The sequence below is a fragment of the Chelonia mydas genome, chromosome 13 (assembly GCF_015237465.2).
Source record: "Chelonia mydas isolate rCheMyd1 chromosome 13, rCheMyd1.pri.v2, whole genome shotgun sequence".
Lineage (NCBI taxonomy): Eukaryota > Metazoa > Chordata > Testudines > Cheloniidae > Chelonia > Chelonia mydas.
The window spans coordinates 23,474,559-23,493,341 of NC_051253.2; the positions used below are offsets into that span (position 1 = coordinate 23,474,559).

The 18,783-nt window shown below is 41.6% G+C and overlaps 1 protein-coding gene across 4 annotated transcripts in view; it reads left to right on the top strand.

Annotated features, from left to right (window-relative positions):
* Positions 1–18,783, top strand: part of PTPRT (protein tyrosine phosphatase receptor type T) — a 716,574-nt gene that overhangs the window by 275,913 nt on the left and 421,878 nt on the right. For all 4 annotated transcript variants that reach the window (XM_037915718.2, XM_043526952.1, XM_043526953.1 and 1 more), the window contains exons 4-6: positions 2,339–2,420; positions 6,538–6,653; positions 9,459–9,633. In XM_037915718.2, the coding sequence (XP_037771646.1) occupies positions 2,339–2,420; positions 6,538–6,653; positions 9,459–9,633 (373 nt within the window). The remainder of the gene's footprint in view (positions 1–2,338; positions 2,421–6,537; positions 6,654–9,458; positions 9,634–18,783) is intronic.

The following is an 18,783-nucleotide window of genomic DNA, read 5'->3' on the forward strand; positions in this document are numbered from 1 at the left end:
TGAGAAGAAATAAAGTTTTGGAAGCCCAGATGCAAAACAAACCAACCCTATTTGATTACAGAAAGCCCATTGACTATTTGCTTTCATTGACTATCTTGGGTGTTGCCAGTGCAAAGAGACCAAGTATTGACCAAATGGGGCAGTTTATCTTTCTATCAATAAAAAAGTTCTCTGTGGGTGAAATTTAGCTCTGTGCAGAGAGCCAGCTGAACGGCCACTGATATTCAGCCTGCACTTTCCTTTATCTTTATTCCAGTCATACCATGCTAAATTTCTCCTTTGTTGTTTACACCATCCAAATATTTGCAAGCAGTTCTGTTCTGCCCACCCCCATCCTTTAGCTTTTTATTACACGAATTGCACATATTCAGTTCTTCTTCCTAAAACATTGCATTGGCTTGTTTTTCTTTTCTTGAGCTTTTCTCTGAGCTTCTAGGCTGTCTATCCTTGTCTGATAATGAGGTGCCCCAAACTGAGAACAATGTTGCAGGAGCATTCTCCGGGTTACAGCAAAAGACCATTTTGCTCTGCTGTGTGACTTGATGTCTTTGTGTGTGCAGCCCCAGATGTTTGGGCATGTTCACTGCCGCACGGTATGGTACTCTTAAACAGCTCTTCTGAATACATTCTCTCCTCCATGAGGATAGATTTTTTTAAAAAATTAACATACAGCATGTGTAGAGATACTACATATCATATTTTTAGAACAATATTTCATTCTCCATTTCTGTTAGTTTGATTCAGGAAGGGTAGAAACTACCCTGTATAGAAGACTCTTCTTGCAATCCAGCTACTGGAGACCCCAGTTAACATTGCTGTGATTTTACAGCTGTTTTGCTTGCACAGGGATTGTATGTAAGCCAAACCAATTTCTTCCTCCAAAACAATCCATGCAGGGCTTGTGGTTACATGGGGATCTGGCTCCTGAGAAACTCCTGAATTTCCCAGCTATGGGGCATCTGAAAGACAAGGTGTTAATTGTGTCCTGTGTCTTAACTGGGACTCTGTACAATTTATGAATTCTGGTTGAAATGGTGATACTATATTTTGAAAAAAAATGCTGTATCATGAATGCCTCTGCGTTGGTGGCTCTACCATTGCAGATGGGTCCCATAGCAGGTAGATATCAGACAGAGACAATGTGGGTGCTTAGGACTCAGTGACCCTTATCAGATGCAAACACCTGGGAACACTGGGTGACCTGAAGCCTTGGAAATCCAGTCCAGTTGATCCCTCAGAAGGGAGCAGGGAAACTTGCCAGGACAAAAGAGGCCCAGTGACCAGGAAGGGTTTAAATAGAGAAACACTCAGGACCAGGGAAGCCAGACAGGAAGAGGAAGCATGGGGCAGGAGAGAGCAAGGTCCTGCAAGCTGGGTGATGGAATCCATGAGGGAAGAGGCCAGTCAGAATGGAACAGCCTGAAAAAGGCCTGGGATGCTCTGTCTATCTGCCTTCCTGGACCCAGACGGTCCCCCAAGGGCTTACAAGGGGAGGGTAAGCTAGTGAGGGACCATGTGGTTTAAGAGGCTTGTTGTTGTGTATGATCTGTGCTCTTGTGCTTTACAGGATGAAGTATAAAAGAGCAAATGTGTTAGACGCTGTACCAGGAGTAAGAGTGTTGACTGCTTCACAACTGCTGCATACCCACATAATCCAGAAGTTTCACAGCTTTGGGGTGGAGTTCTGGGAGAGGGTGTGTTTTAAGTATGGGGGAGTCTCAGAGGTCACTTCTGTTCCCAGGTGAGCTAGGCAGCTGGACAGCAGGTTCCAGTTCTCAGGGTGGGCTTCTAGACAGCAGATCTGTGCCCTGAGAGAATGTCTAGGGACCCCGAGATTGGGGAAGTGGCTGGACTCTGTTCAGGATCCAGGGGCTTAAAACACCCCTGGGAATCCAGACCACAGAGGGCTGGATTCCCCTCACATCAGTCCTAGTGAGTAGTCACAAGGGGCACTTGCTAGGATCTATAACCTTCCACTTCTATTGACTTCCCAGAGTGGGCCTCAGATTGGCACAGAATCTCAGCTCAGGTGGGTCTTTATTCCAAATAAAAGACTGGCCAAAGGGTTCTCTGTTCCTGGTAATGAGGTAAATTAGGTTATCATAAATCTCTAGAAATTTCTGTATACCAAATGGAGTTGAAATTCAATGCAAAACCTAGTTGAGAGTACATCTTGATATGCGTGCTCGCACTGAACAGGTCTTTATTCCCCACCAAGAATGACAGAATCGGAGAATCCTAGATGATTCAGGCACTTGGGTTGGGTGGGAGGGGGCAAAAGTTAAAATGACTACTGCAGCTAGTGTTTATAAGAAAGGCTTTTCTCACTGTGTTTCAGGTGATATTTGAATCCGTGTCTTTGAAGGGACATCCGGGGTACATAGCTGTGGATGAAGTCAGAGTCCTTGCCCATCCATGCAGTAAGCACTCTTTCTTTCTCTAGCCATGTTAATGTGTTCTACCAGGCTTTGCAGCCTGAAGGAGCAATTCACCCAATTCAATCAGCTCTAAAACATCATCTTTTATCCTTCCAAAATGCTTAGAGAGTGAAGGCAATCAGCCTGGAATAAATACATAATTTTGCAAGTTGTGCAACAGGCAGCAAAGCTCTGAATCTACAGCCAGTGCCAAAATGTCTGTTTAAATCTTTCTCTATTGTTAAAGCAGTATAAAGCTCTGATTGTTTATTAGCTCGTATTTAGACCATTCAAGGAGGAAGAATGAAAGGTTTTTTGATAGTACAGTTAACTTTAAAAAGTGCATTTGCACACATTAGTGCAACATTCCCAAATACCCCAAAGCTATCTTCTTTAATGGAGTGTAAACCCACTCAGCAGTTCCATTAAGGTATTTAAATAATATGTATCATTTTTCAAAGCGTTCAACTTACTGTGGACTGGAGACAAGGTGGGTGAGGTAATATCTTTTATTGGACCAGCTTCTGTTGGTGAGAGAGACCAGCTTACACAGAGAGTTTAATACAAGTCCATTTTGCTGTGCAAGCTGGTTAGTGCTGTATTTGCCCCCCTAATTTTATCTATATGTGATGTGTCCTATTTGGGTTTTTTGACTGGATCTGAACTTTTGCCATGTTTGCTTAGCTCTGGGGTTTTGGTTTGGCCATTTAAGTGAAATACAATTTTTAAAAATCCCTTTTTTAAACACTGTAAGAGACTTCATGCCCTTTAATGAGTCTAGCCATGCCTCATGAGCTCTTCCCCTTCAAACAACTTAGTTAACTGAGCTGAGACTCATGCTCTCCTGAGCAATCCTCACCTGCTCCCAGGCCCTTTAGAGTTTCAATAAATGAAGAGTATGGGATTGAATTGCACCATTGGGTGACACCTCAGTTCTGTTAGTTATGATCTAATGTTGCATATACAGCTCCTACAATAGTGTCTTCTATCTACCTGGTGATACTTGGAAAGGTAGCAAACCATCCATTCCATTTACTGTGCTTTACATCTCTCCTCTCACCAGTTCACAGCTCTAGATATATTAGGACAGCTGCTACACTTCCTGAAATCACACTGATCATGTATCTATTTACTGTAACCTCTGTGAGCTGCATACAACAGGGATTAATTACAATTTACAAACAGTAGCTTCCTACAGTTAACATTTAATGTGATAGACGTCAGGGGACATAATCCAGTTTAATATAATAGGGCAGTTCTGATAACTGAGGTATGGATAATCGCCATTATTACTTTATTATATGTATATTTATGACATGTGCCCATTGTCTATGCCTTTGGGTGCATTTACCTCATTAAGATATAATTACAGTCAATATTAACCACATGCTGCAGCTGATTGGCAGCATCCAAACAAATCCCCCAAATGGTGTGCTTACATGGAGTGACATGTTGGCTGGTACCTTTCAGTAGCAAGGAATGTGCTTACCCAGTCATGAGCCAGCGACTGGGCAAGAAAGTTATTGGCCATAAAAAGGAAAAAAGAGGACACCGGCTCTGGCCCAAATTCAGGAAAGCATTTAAAGTGGTGCCTAATCCCATTTATTGAGTATGTGTGCAAGTCCCAATTTGAAGTTCAGCACATGCCTAAGTATTTTACTGAATAGGGATGATTTCCTGATTTGACACCATTGTGTATGAAATCTATGTAGAGAAACAGCAATGCTGCTAATATCACACTTCACTGATCTGACTCGTGTATTAAGCATCAGATCTTTGAAAACGCACAGCTCCTATTCTCCGTGGAATTGCTGCCTGCTGAGCAGCTTGGAGAATCTGGCCCTAAAAGCGTAATCACTTTCTGAGCCTTCTGTTTCCCTCATATTCTGAAAGCTTATTTATTCTCCACAACTGACTGCTAAAGCATTTTATGCCTTGAGAAATGCTGAAGGAAAAAAAAATTCCTTGTAAATATTCAGAAAGAATTGGACTTGAGCTGCCCCCTTAATTTTAACTTTAAACAGAGCAGTATAGTTAACAAGCATCACAACTTGGCCGGTATCAGTTGACAAATCCTGGGTTCTTAACTGGAGAACTCCCATTCCTTTCAGTGACCGTAGGCTCCGACTGCTAGAATTGTATTGATGGAGTTGAGCTTGTGTGGCAACCCCATTCTCTGGGTTTCCCTAAACCTCTAACTGTAAAAAGCTGGGACTAGATGATGTGGGATGGATCACTCGAAATTGCCCTGTTCTGTTCATTCTCACTGAAAGATCTTGCATTGTCGAAGGTCAGAAGACAGGGTACTGGACTAGATGGACCATTGGTCTGATCCAATATGGCTGTCCTTGTGTTTTTAAGTTTTCCACACACCTCAAGCTTAAAAAGGAGACTGATAACAGTATAAAGTGGCCCAAACCATGCACATCATACCCTGTTTTGGGGGACTTTTTCAACCTGTGTGGTATAGTGTTCCATATAAACCATAAATCCCCTGCAGTTTTTCCTAATGCTTCACCCCTCTACTGATCAGGGTCACATGCAGAGGTCCAGGAATGAAAGCCACCTTGGAATATGAGTGACACGTTCTGTCAACATTTATGGCTTTTGCCCCTCACATTCATTTTACAATAGTTATTACTCAGAACACTGCTGGGAAACTCGTGCTGAGGAGGAGTTTGACATTATTAGCCCTTATTTTCACCCAATTTTTGCTTTTTTCATAGTTTGTGTGGCAGACGCAAGCTTAAAAATCAGCAGACATGCAAAGAAGTGGCCCCTACTGATGCACTAAAGGGGAAAACTAGATGTCTCAGTTCTCCAGCCACTTCAGCTGTTATAACTTCTGCTGCAGCACATTGTTCACTTGTGCTAAGGCCTCTGTTTCAGGTAACAGGGCTGCATAACCCACCTTCAGCCAAAGGCTGGTCTCTCAATAGACTTTGCTACAACTACTGACCAGCTATAAAGATCATAGTATAGGGATACTTTAGGTCAGCTGGTTGGGCTATTTGCAATCCAAGTGAATGGCAAACGCTATACTATATGGTACAGACATGTATATACAATGCATCAGCTTTTCAACTGGCCTCTGTTAATGTCTGCCAAACTTGTTTGCACCAGCATATGTGCTTGTAAATAGGTGTCTAGATGCTGTTACCTGGTCTGCATATATAAAGGCTTATAGACGCCCACACCCTTTTCCAGGTACTTAATGGAGGTTGTCTGGGAATATAGTTGGATATAGTCTCTGAAATGACATAGCCCATTGAAGGTCTAGTCATAATAATGTGCACTGATCTATCAGGTTTTTTTAAATGATCCTAAATCTAGTAATAAACTCAGAATAAAATTCAGAACAGCACAAGGTCTAGGTATAGAAGTAGTATATACACCTTGTGCTGGTGTCATGCACAGGTGAATTTCATTTAAAAATGGTCAGCTGGAATATTATAAAGTTCATAGCCTTGTATGCTCATCTTGTAATGCTTTATTTTCCTCTCAGTTAATTCTCGGACATGAAACTGCCTGGCTTTGTTGCTTAGTTTTAAAAGTCAACGGTCTGTTGTGGTATGTGTGTGCATGGGTGTTTTTGTTTTGTTTTTTGGTGAATGAGGGAATGGACAGTTAAAATCTAACAGCGAAATGATATAGATCTGAAACTCCAGGGTTTTGCTTCACAATCAGTGAACCTGAAAAAGCCTTAGGAAAACTTGCTTGTGTCTATCACTCACTGCAAATTCACTATTTGAATGTTTGACCCTTTAAATTGTGACATTTTCCCATTTCACAGAAGAAATTGTTCTTTGCTTATAGCAAACAGTAATGAAACTGGCTGGTTAGAAATAATTGTGAACTTCTATTGTAGAGCTGATACTTAGTGCATTTCCTTATTGTGCCAATGGGGTACATGAGCCATCTGGCCTTACCGCATAAGATCAATCTCCCCACGTTAAATAATTAAACAGTAGTGCTCGGCTTTGCTTTTTGAAGACACTGTGCCAATGGGGAAACCCGGCATTCCCCTCTGATCTGCTGAGCCTGGATTTTCCCGTGGCTGCATGACACCGTCAATTACTGTCATGCTCTACTGGGTAATACTTTGAATTTTTTTTGTTAGGAAAAGCGCCTCACTTCTTGCGGCTGCAGAATGTGGAGGTTAACGTGGGACAGAATGCAACATTCCAGTGCATCGCCGGGGGGAAGTGGTCTCAGCACGACAAACTCTGGCTCCAGGTAAAGTGCCATGAAGCTTGGGCTGGTGGTCTTTCCTTCTAACCATCCATAGTCAAAATGAGTAGAGGCGGGGAAGAAGTGAGGGGTAGGGGCAAAATTCCAAACTACTTTGTTGAAGAAGCTGTTTAAAGTTGCAATTCAGAGTTCAAGGTAATGCTGTGTGGGGCCACCACAGAAAATGTATCAAATCTGAGTCATGCATAGAAAACCTATAGCCTGATCCTGCAACCTTTATTCGTATAAGTAGTACTTATTCACATTAGTCAAAGATTCCATGACTGAGCCCTAATACTAACCTTATTGCTGCCTCTAGGCATTTCCACAAGGCTAAGAATAAATAATAATCATGCACCTCTGATCATCTCACTCGCCCTTTGCCCCCTACCAGGCTCCCCTGAGAGTTATCCTACCAGATCAAATGCCCAAGCAGCTTCAAACACCTGCCATTGTAATAAATCAATTTTAAAAATCAAGACTGTGTCCACCTTGTGTGGAATCATCTCTTCCCTCCCAATCCCCCAAAGCACATTGATCCCAGGCTCAGGACCAGCAGACAAAGCAGTTGGAAAAATGCCCTAAAGGGGCAGCTAGGGATTTCCCTTAGGTTGAATACCCAGGTGGTACAAAGCTGGCTATTCCTTTTGCTCCAACCCCTCCCCCAACCTGGATTGCTCTGTGTTACTTTGGGGTTGAGCAAGCCCACAACTGGCTCCAGGATCAGGGGAGCAGAAGGTCTTATCCCTCCATATGTCCTGTACCATAGCACAGCTTGGCTGCACCAGAAGTCTGGGTACAGTAACAGACTTAAGATCTGAGCTTCACAGTCTTATAGGGTTAGAAATGGAAGCTTTAGCGAACTGGAAAAGGGAGACTCCCAGCTTCTCAGTGGAGGACACTAATTATTTCTAGCTCTCAAAGTGCTCCAGATATTAAAATTACAACTTTTTTGTACGTAGAGGCTTTAAATACTATAATTCTTCTCTTCCTCTAAAGTTTGTACTGTTAAACTAGGAAGATCCCAGTGAAGTCAATAAGACTTTCTTTTGCTCTATGTACTTCAAATGCAGACAGGGTCAAAATCTGCTCTTGTACTTACGTTAAGTCTGAGCAAGGCAACGGTACTTAAAAATAAGTTGTACACTGGTGCAACTGATGTCTGGATTCAGCAAAGCACATGTGTAAGGTCCATCAATGGCTATTAGACAGAATGGGCAGGGATGGTGTCCCTAGCCTCTGTTTGCCGGAAGCTGGGAAAGGGTGAGGGGATGGATCACTTGATGATTACCTGTTCTGTTCATTCCCTCTGAAGCATCTGGCATTGTCCACTGTTGGAAGACAGGGTACTGGGCTAGACGGGCCTTTGGTCTGACCCAGTATGTCTGTTTTTGTGTTCTTATGCAAGGCTCATTTAAGACAATTGAACATACGCTTTCCTGAATTAGGGTTTTAAGAGCAAAATTTAGTCCCTCTTCTTTATTATGATGATGATTATTATAGAGCCTACAGAGAACAATATTTCTAGAACCTTCTGCTTCTGCAGACGTATACGCACCATTGCCAGAACTGCTGTGATATTCCTGATTTATTAGCGAAGGGGTTTTGGTAGCCTAAGGAATTAAGTTAAAACTTTTAAAACAAATTTAAGTACTAATTTCATTCTAAACATGAGAAAGAGATAGGGGTAGAAATTAGTTTGTCTAATGCTGAAAAGATGAAAATCAGTATGGGAGAAACATTTGAGTCAGTAAGAAATGTAATCTGTTTTACACAAAATAACGTATGTCTCTTTAACTGTGCTGCCGTCACACACCTTATCTGAATTTTTGTTATGTTGTAATCTTGCCACCCTCTGAGATGTGTAATTGCTTAAGCATTAGCTTGCTTGGATTCTTGCTGCCCAATGCATCTGCCATTATGATTAGAGGTGTAGAAAAATGTTTCTAACCTAAAGTAATGTGAAAGCATGTCTACTCACCCCAGATTCAGGGGTTTGGGGGGCGGGGGATGCATTTTTGTTGCTAGCAAGAAATTGTTTACCACTCTTCAAACTTGGAGCATTTCATGAAAGTGACATCACCCAGAATGAGTGATTGCTGGAAATTGGCAAAATGACACTACATTTTCACAGCCTTACTCACATATCTGCCTAGTTCTTTCCCCTACCTCAGTTCCAGTTGTTGTGGAGAATTTAGGTAATCCAGATTAGCCAAAATGAATGTGAACCAAAATCCTGGAAGGTCTGAACATCTTCAAAAATTGGGAATGTTCGAAAGCTAAACGTGGATCTCAATCCAAATTTTGCAAATGGTCTGTCTTCAAATTAGTCTGAAACCAATTGCCACATCTGAACATCCACAAAGAAAAAGCGGTGCAAAATCTGTTCGGTTGTGGTAGTTGCACATGCTAATTAAGCGTGCACATACATTGCATATGAACATCTCTGGAAGTCTGAATTATCTTCCTACCTAGACATTGCTGTATGTATAATGAGTCAAACTTAAATGCAATCCAAAAATACACCCGCAAAACTTCAAAGCATATGCAAACCCCCACATCAGTATGCAAGGGTTCTAGTTCATGTGAGTGCATACAAACAGGTATCCAGTACATTTTGTGGGTGCACATTTGGAGGTCTTTTGGAAACTTGCACCCATGTAAATTCTAACATGGTAGATTCAGGTAAATAAAAAAGTGTAACTGAGCTACTATAAAATATAATAGCAAAAATGGGTCAGTAGGTTTAAAAAACCCCATGTGTTACAGCCACATCCTCATCACTTGTTTTATTCTTGGTTTCCCTGGCAGCAGTGGAATGGAAGGGACACCGCGTTAATGGTCACCAGGGTGGTCAACCACAGACGGTTTTCTGCTACAGTCAGCGTAGCAGACACGTCTCAGCGCAGCATCAGCAAATATCGGTGTGTCATTCGCTCGGATGGTGGCTCTGGCGTTTCAAACTATGCAGAATTAATTGTGAAAGGTAGGTGACAAGAACCCAACACACATATATCATGCGTATTGTGTGTGTGTGTGTGTGTGTGTGTGTATAACACTTTTTTTCTCCCAAATGGCAGCTGTTCTGTGTGTAATATTTACAGCCCTAAAGATCTGCCTCCTTCATTAGTTTATAGCACTTGAAGCAAAATATAGGGTGTAAGCTACAGAAGAGTTTCAGTCCTCCTTTTAAAAACTGAACGAAGAAGGGGAACTTTCTCTGGCTACCACCCCATTTATCATCCCTTTAATTATGTCTATTATACACATTTATAAGCATTTTTAACAATACTTTATTTTTTTCCACGAAACAGTTTGACCACCTCTAGATTTCAGCTTTGTTCCCTCACAGTATTTTATAAGGCACAAATAATCCTGTAAAGATGCCATAGTGTGTCCTACGCTGCTATGTAAATGGTGTCAGGGTGGGCTCATCTGCTGCCCTGAAGTGCACAGCGACGATACTAATGGAGGAGGACTGCAGCCATGTCTTTGTTCCAGTGCTATCTAGTATCACTCCTGTGCCCATGTGCCTGAAACTGCCCAAGAATTTTTTTTGCAGCTACCAAAAAAATACAGTCAGATATTGCTCAAAGAGCTAGGAACAGGGCAGGTTCAGAGTGCACAGGATGCACTGGGTGAACTGTCATTTATCATGCAGACTTATTTTTTTAACAAAATCCCAAAACATTAATTGTATATTTGATTTTAACGTACCTTGATGAGGGAAAGGGGGTTTGTACTCAGGGGTTCAGATCTTGAGCTGCACCTGAGGAAAGATCAGGTGGGGGGAGTTCAAAGGCATCTTTAAGTCACCTTTATTGTCCCCTGAATCTGGGTTGATTGTACTGTTCTGGCCACAGCTACAATATACTACAGTCTTGGAATCCCTTAAAAGGGCGGTGCTCAAGAATGATTCACAACCACAGTTATTCCTGAAAGAAATTTGGGTAACTGCCAGGAGGCTAGGAGCCAAATGTGAATGTTTTAAGACTACTTGATTTTACATTTTTAATAAAAAGAGGGAATATTTAAATACATTCAATAAACGTAACTGTTGTCTGAACAAAAAATATTCTAGTTGCTAGGGTTGGACTTCTTTGAGATGCAGCCCTCTGTGGAAAACTGTCGTGGCTAATATATATCAAAGGGTATTGGGACTGAATTTGCTTACCATGAGACTTGCCCATATGTTGATACACGTCCTTTGTACCATGGAGTATTTGTGGGGAAGCATCCCAGAGACTGACACGTGTCTTCAGTCTTTGGCAGTGTGATGTGTAGGAATGAGCACAAGGCTGGAAGTCTGGAGGGCCCGAGTTCCAGTCTTGGTTCTGCTGCTGGATTCTCAAACTACAAGTGACGAAGGGACTGATCCCGCAAAGTGCTGAGTTCTTACAGTTCCCACTGAGGTCAATGGGAGTGGGTGCTTGACACATTGCAGGATCAAACTTGTAAAATAAGAAGTCATTCTTGTCTGAAATGGACATAGAAAGCAGTAGGCAGGTGTATCTAGAAGCGCACTGTATTCACAAAGGAGTAAGGCAAGCCTCCAGAGGGGAAAAAAAATATTAGGTGCAACCTTAGTTAGGGAGGTGCCTGACAGTCTCCTGATCAAAAACCATTGAAGGCAAGATGATTGGAAAAGCAAGTTGTAAATACCGATGGATGAAGTATCCAGCAGTAGAGCTGTTGATAAATTTGTGGCTGGGGTTACACCGGTACCAGACACCTAGATCAAGAGGTGGTAGAAGAACTGAAAAGGAGAGATAATTAAGGGTTGATAAAGTATTATTTTGCCAAGTCTTGCTCCTTTTTTCTAAGCAGGTACATTTTTCCGTGGTTGATTTGAGGTTAGTCCCATGCACCAATGGTGTCACTTTGGGATTGCATGGATCAGTGCTTCTGAAAGAATCTGACTAATTTTGGTGTGGATAATAACAAATTCTAAATGCGTGCACACAGCTGAAATGAAAGCAAATTGGAATCGCTTAATTCTAAAGAGATGTTTATTGAATTGCAATAATGTACTTGGGTCTACATTAAATTAGTCTGTAATTGAAGTTTTGCTCAATTGACCGTCATGTCCCTAAACTCGCTAGATTTGGGCTAATGCTCTGTCTCTCGTTCTTTCTCTTTCACACACAATCATGTGGTGTTGCTTGAACAAAGAGCAAGATTTAAAAGTTGTTTTTTCTTCTGGCAGGACTCAATTTACCTCCCTATGAATAAGATTTGTTAGAGTGTTTTGGAAAGGAAAAGAAGAACTCACGTTTCTCTGCACCATATTCATGTAGTCTGATAAATAGAGAAGGACAGATTCTGTTTTTGAATACATTTACTAATCACATTGATTTAAATGGGAATGGCAGGCTTTCATCTAAGGAAGTAAGTTGGCCAATGACATTAAATAAAACACAGTCTGTGTGATATAAGAACTCCTGCAATCCCAGGTGTCTAACAAAATTAAAGCAACAGTAAAACAGTGGCAATCCTTAGTGATAATCTTATGAAACAAATATCTGAGTTTAAGATTATGGTAATAATTTTATACACAGATGATACCTTGCTTTTACTCATAAAAAACCCTTTCTGCAATCCCATCACTGATTATGCTAATACTTGTAGAGATATCCTAGGCTTCTGTATCAGTTGTCATAAGTCTTGGGTAATTGATAAAACACATACTTGCTCTCTTCACACATTCCAGAAACAAAACAATTGAAGAAGGCTAACATATATCATTCCATTACACACCTTTTATGGAGTTTTGGCATTTCCATGGGATTAGGGTGCTCTTCTCGTTCTTAACTCTCATTACACATGTAATAAACTGCTAGAGTTTAATTGCCTTGTATATTTACTTTGAATGAAATAGAAGCAAAACTACAGAAAGGAGAATGACTGGTGACACTGTTTCAGAGTAGCAGCTGTGTTAGTCTGTATCCGCAAAAAGAAAAGGAGTACTTGTTGACAGTAGGTGAAATCTTGAAGTCAGTGGGAGTTTTGCTTGAGTAAGGCAAATTTGGTGGTGATGTGATTATTTTTCCTTGGGTCTTGTACATCATGATATGAATAATTTTATAACACACAAAACACACATGACAGAACAGTTAGATACAGATTTATCCTAAAATCTAAGAATCTACAAAATTTTGCATAAACTGGTAGCTATGTTCAAAAGACGCTTAAACTACATTGTTACCACTTACCTTAAATACTGTTTCAGAGTGATAGCCATGTTAGTCTGTATTAGCAAAAACAACGAGGAGTCCTTGTGGCACCTTAGAGACTAACAAATTTATTTGGACATAAGCTTTCGTGGGCTAAAACCCACTTCATCAGATGAATGGAGTGAAAAATTCAGTAAGCAGAATATATATTATAGCACATGAAAAGACGGGGTCAATGCTAATGGGCCAATTCAATCAAGGTGGAAGTGACCTATTCTCAACAGTTGACAAGAAGGGGTGAATATCAACAGAGGGAAAATTACTTTTTGTAGTGACTCATCCACTCCCAGTCTTTATTCAGGCCTAATTTGATTGTGTCCAGTTTGCAAATTAATTCCAGTTCTGCAGTTTCTCATTGGAGTCTGCTTTTGAATTTTTTTTGTTTAAGAATTGCCACTTTTAAGTCTGTTATTGAGTGACCAGGGAGATTGAAGTATTCTCCTACTGGTTTTTGAATGTTACAATTCTTGATGTCTGATTTGTGTCCATTTATTCTTTTGCGTAGAGACTGTCCGGTTTGGCCAATGTACATGGCAGAGGGGCATTGCTGACATATGATGGAATATATCACGTTGGTGGATGTGCAGGTGAACGAGCCCCTAATGGTGTGGCTGATGTGGTTAGGTCTTATGATGGTGTCCCTTGAATAGATTCATAGGTCAGAAGGGACCATTATGATCATCTAGTCTGACCTCCTGCACAACGCAGGCCACAGAATCTCACCCACCCACTCCTGTGAAAAACCTCTCACCATGTCTGAGCTACTGAAGTTCTCAAATCGTGGTTTAAAGACTTCAAGAAGCAGAGAATCCTCCAGCAAGTGACCCGTGCCCCATGCTACAGAGGAAGGCGAAAAACCTCCAGGGCCTCTTCCAATCTGCCCTGGAGGAAAATTCCTTCCCGACCCCAAATATAGCAATCAGCTAAACCCTGAGCATATGGACAAGATTCACCAGCCAGATATGAACACAGAGTTGGCAACAGGGTTTGTTGCAGGGATTGGTTCCTAGGTTAGTGTTTCTGTTGTGTGGTGTGTAGTTGCTGGTGAGTATTTGCTTCAGGGGATGAGAGAACAACTCTTCCTCAGCTCTTGTCCCCAAGCACGCCTACTCTACTTGCGCTACATTGATGACATCTGTGATGGGTTGCATTACAGAAACCCCCTGGGAGCTGCCACCTGATGTGCCAAGACTACTTTTGCTTTTTTTTTTTGCTGAGTCAGCTGAGGACTTTAGTGCCCTGCCTGGTTTGAGCCAGACCCGCTAACCTGCTGCAAACCCAGACCCAGGTTTGAACCATGTCCCCTAACAGCTGTAGGCTTAACTGAAAGCAGCTTACAGAAGTGTTCCTGTCCTTGACACTGAGATGCCCAACTCCCAATTGGGCCCAAACCCCAAATACATTTGTTTTACCCTGTATAAAGTTTATACAGTGTAAACTCATAAATTGTTTGCCCTCTATAACACTGATAGAGAGAGATGCACAGCTGTTTGTCCCCCCCCCCCCCCCCGCAAGCATTAATACATATTTTGGGTTAATTAATAAGTAAAAAGTGATTTTATTAAATACAGAAAGTAGGATTTCAGTGGTTCCAAGTAGTAACAGACAGAACAAAATGAATTACCAAGCAAAACAAAATAAAACCCGTAAATCTATGCTAATACAATAAGAAGCTGAATACAGATAAAATCTCACCCTTAGAGATGTTTCAATAAGTTTCTTTTACAGACTGGATGCCTTCCTAGTCTGAGCACAATCCTTTCCCCTGGTACAGCTCTTGTTCCAGCTTAGGTGGTAGTTAGGGAATTTCTCATGATGGTGGTAGCTAGGGAATTCCTTGTTCTGTTCCACCTTGTTCTGGTCCACCCACTTATATTTCTTTTGCATAAGGTGGAAATCCTTTGTCCCTCTGGGTTCCTACCCCTCCTTCTCAGTAAAAAAGCACCAGGTTAAATATGACTTTTAATTTAGGTAACATAATCAATGTCCTGTGAAACCCCAAGCCATCATTCCTCCCAGCCTAACTCACAGAAAGGCCTGCCTGCAAACAGAGCCATCCACAGTCAATTGTCCTGATTAATGGAAGCCATCAAAATTTTAAACCACCATTAATGGCCCACACTTTGTATAACTACAATAGTCCCTCAAAGTTATATTTTATATTTTTAGTTTTAGATACAAAAGTAATACATTTATACAAATAAAATAACCACACTCAGTAAATTATAAGCTTTGTAATGATATCTTACAAGAAACCTTTTGCATACAGCATATTTTAGTTACATTATTTTTACACTCTATATATAGAGTGCATCACAACATCTTCATCATCTGGACCCATGGGAAGGAGGCCCTTGAGTAATTCCGCCAGGATTTCAACAATTTCCACCTCACCATCAACCTCAGCCTGGATCAGTCCACACACGAGATCCACTTCCTGGACACTACAATGCAAATAAGCAATGGTCACATAAACACCACCCTATACTGGAAACCTACTGACCGCTGTACTTAACTACATGCCTCCAGCTTTCATCCAGACCACACCACACGATCCATTGTCTACAGCCAAGCTCTACGATACAACCACATTTTCTCCAACCCCTCAGACAGAGACAAACACCTACAGGATCTCTATCAAGCATTTTTAAAACTACAATACCCACCTGGTGAAGTGAAGAAACATGTTGACAGAGCCAGCAGGGTACCCAGAAGTCGTCTACTATAGGACAGGCCCAACAAAGAAAGTAACAGAATGCCACTTGCCATCACCTACAGTCCCCAACTAAAACCTCTCCAGTGCATCATCAAGGATCTACAATCTATCCTGAAGGACGACCCCTCACTCTCACAGACCTTGGGAGACAGGCCAGTCCTCGCTTACAGACAGCCCCCTAACCTGAAGCAAATACTCACCAGCAACTACACACCACACAACAAAAACACTAACCCAGGAACCAAGCCCTGTCCAGCACCAGGAAGACAACCTTCAGTCTTTGAACTTGATCCTGTTTTAAGCACTAAGCAGACGCATGGAGCACTAAGCAGAGGTATCACACATGTTCTTAAAGTTAGGCATGTGCTTAGGTGTTTTGCTGAGCTGGGCACTTTAGTTCCACAGATCTATACTTAAGGAGCTAAAGAAGCAGCTCTTTTGATAAAGGGAGTCTCTGCACGTGAACAAACCAAGACTATTCCATCCAGTAGAGGATGTTAATACATAACATAATGCATTTTATAAACAGCTGTCACCACTATATGGAAAATACATTGCTTTTTTCTTTGGTTGACTGATTGCTATCTGAATGCTATTGAGTGTGTGCAGTCTAGAAATGACTTGAGAGGTTCAGGATAAGTATCTTGTTGTTTTGGTTTTTCTTCAGATTGGTAATGTTTGTTAGAACAAGGAACGAGAAATCAGCACTTGTGGTTCTATTTTCAGCTTTGTCTGACAAGCGGCGTGGCCTTGTTAACCACCCCATTAATTTTACTTAGCCTCTCTGTGCCTCAGCTTTAGAGCTGTGTGAAAGCTGGAAGTCTTGCTTTGCGTGGATTTAGACAAGCATATTTTTCAGGTTTGCTCTACCTGGGTTTGCAGACTTGCTATTAATTGTGTCAGTACCACATTTTAAGTAATTCTGCTGCAAAACCAGAGATCACTATAGGTTTGCTCAAGTCACGAACTACATGGAAGATTATTGTGAAAAAACATGACAAACCTACAGTCAAACCTCTCCAAAAAGTCAGATTAGGGGTTATTGGTTACTGTATAAAGCACCTTTCAGATCCATTCCAGACTCCTGTATGCAGCTGCAAGTCACTGTACCAAAAGATAGCTTTTACTGCTTTGGTTAGGGTACAGTGTAGAGTAAATAAGAGTCCCTGGGGAGAAATCTCTAAGCTTTGAGGAAAAGTTGATGGAGTAGGGCTTATTCTCAGTTCAAAAATCAGCGTTTCTGAATTGTAACACCCTCCCCTCCTGCACTCCCACAAAGTCCCATGACTACTTCTCTGGCTATGGTTCATCTGCTGATCCCATTTGTGAAACAGCCTGTCTAAGAAGAGGACTGGAATAACTTGGTATGAGGGGCTCAGAAATCTGATAACAGATAATCAGGAAATACTGCAGTGAATATAGATTAGCTTGCTCTAGCCAGTTCTCCTTTCAGACTTGCTCTCCATAAAGTTCCCTCATTATATTGCCTCTGTTTGATGTTAATTGTCTCAATTCACAGGGCGTTAATTTCTCCTAAGATCTCTATCCCACATCTACTAGAACACGCGTAGAGAGATTTGACAAAGCCCTTTACATACATGCGTAGAGAGGTTTGACAAAGCCCTTTACATACATTTCTGGTTCTCCTCCTACTTCCTTTAGTTGCTTTTCCAAGGGTTTGGTTAGTCAACACAGATATAAAGTCTGTAATCTCTGATGTGATATTTGGGACAGCTCTACATTTATCATTCAGTTATATTTTGAATTCTTCAGGCACTCAAGGCTGATGTCTTCAGTATAGCAAGAAGCTGAGGTGGTTTCTTTTAAGGAGATTTGCTTGCTGTTTCCTCTCATGCCCTCGTCAGTGGTGCTGCTTGTTGGAGTCTTTAATTCATCCCATCTTTATTAACTCATCATCAACCTGTCAGAGAAGACTGTACTGGTGACCAGAACCAGTAAGTCTTCTCCGTACAGTACGTGCAGGGGAAAAAAAATAGAGGCAGAATCAAGAGCTTCTATTGTGAAAAGCATGGCACTTATTTAAACACTTTAAAAGAAACCTGTTCTTTTATGAAGAGCTGGTTATAGACCTGAAATGCACACACAGGGCCACATGACAGAGGAAACTGCCACTGGGGAAAAAAGCAAGGGAAAACCCAAAATAGTTAAGAAGCTAGATTTACCAAGAAGTAGCTGTACAAAGTTTGATTACTCCAGGAAATAGAACTAGGGTGTGTCCAGATGGCTCCAATTAACTACTGATCCTTAGCTAAGCCTGCCTGGGGGTGTGAGGGATCTAGGGTGCTGATATAATACAGGCCCAGCTTATTCCAGATGTGGCAGGAGGAGAGGGAACTCCAAAGGAGGGTGCACTCCTAGAGGAAGAGAAACTGCTCCAGAGAACAGACCCAGTTTCAGAATATGGGCAGAGAGGAAAAGCAGGTGCTGAATTTGGGAGAGTTTGGGCATAGGCTGGGGTCTGTCTCCTACAAGTACTTTAATCACACTTGGGGGACATTGAGAACTTTTAGGAAAGTGGGACTTTTACTCATAAAGTAAATCTGTGTAGATGCTGGTAAAATAATGATGCACCTTTTTAAAAGAACTGACCAATCTCTGGGCTTCCTTCCCACCTCCCATTTCTGTGGTGGTCGAGTCATCCTGGCCATCAGGGAGTAACTGGTAACAGGCCAGATCCTCAGGTGTGGTTGAGCTGTATTTGGAACAGGAACTGAATTGAGGCGGTAGTGGGAGATGGCTGTACATCACCTTTGCACTGCCCTGATTCATGGAGCTGTCCAGTTAGAGCATTCTAAGCATCCAGGAGCTTGGAATTGGTGTAGCACAAGGATGCTGTCCATTCTCCATACCTAACCCTGCCCTGCTAAGCCTCTGATACTGGGGCAGAGAGGGTGGTAGTCATTTGTCAGCTGTATGCCAGCCAGGGAATTCCTAGGAAGGTGGATTAAGCTGCCTTTTTATGATCCCCTTGCACTGCCACAGCTGTTCAAAGTCACCATACCGGGAGCCATAAGTATGATTTCTTTTTAAAGAATATCACTCCTCTCTGTTATAGAGATCTTATTTGTCCTATACCTGAACCTACAAATGTATCATATATAATCTTCCTCAAAGATCTTCTTGAGATATGCAGACAAACTCTAAGCACAACATGCAAGGGTATATG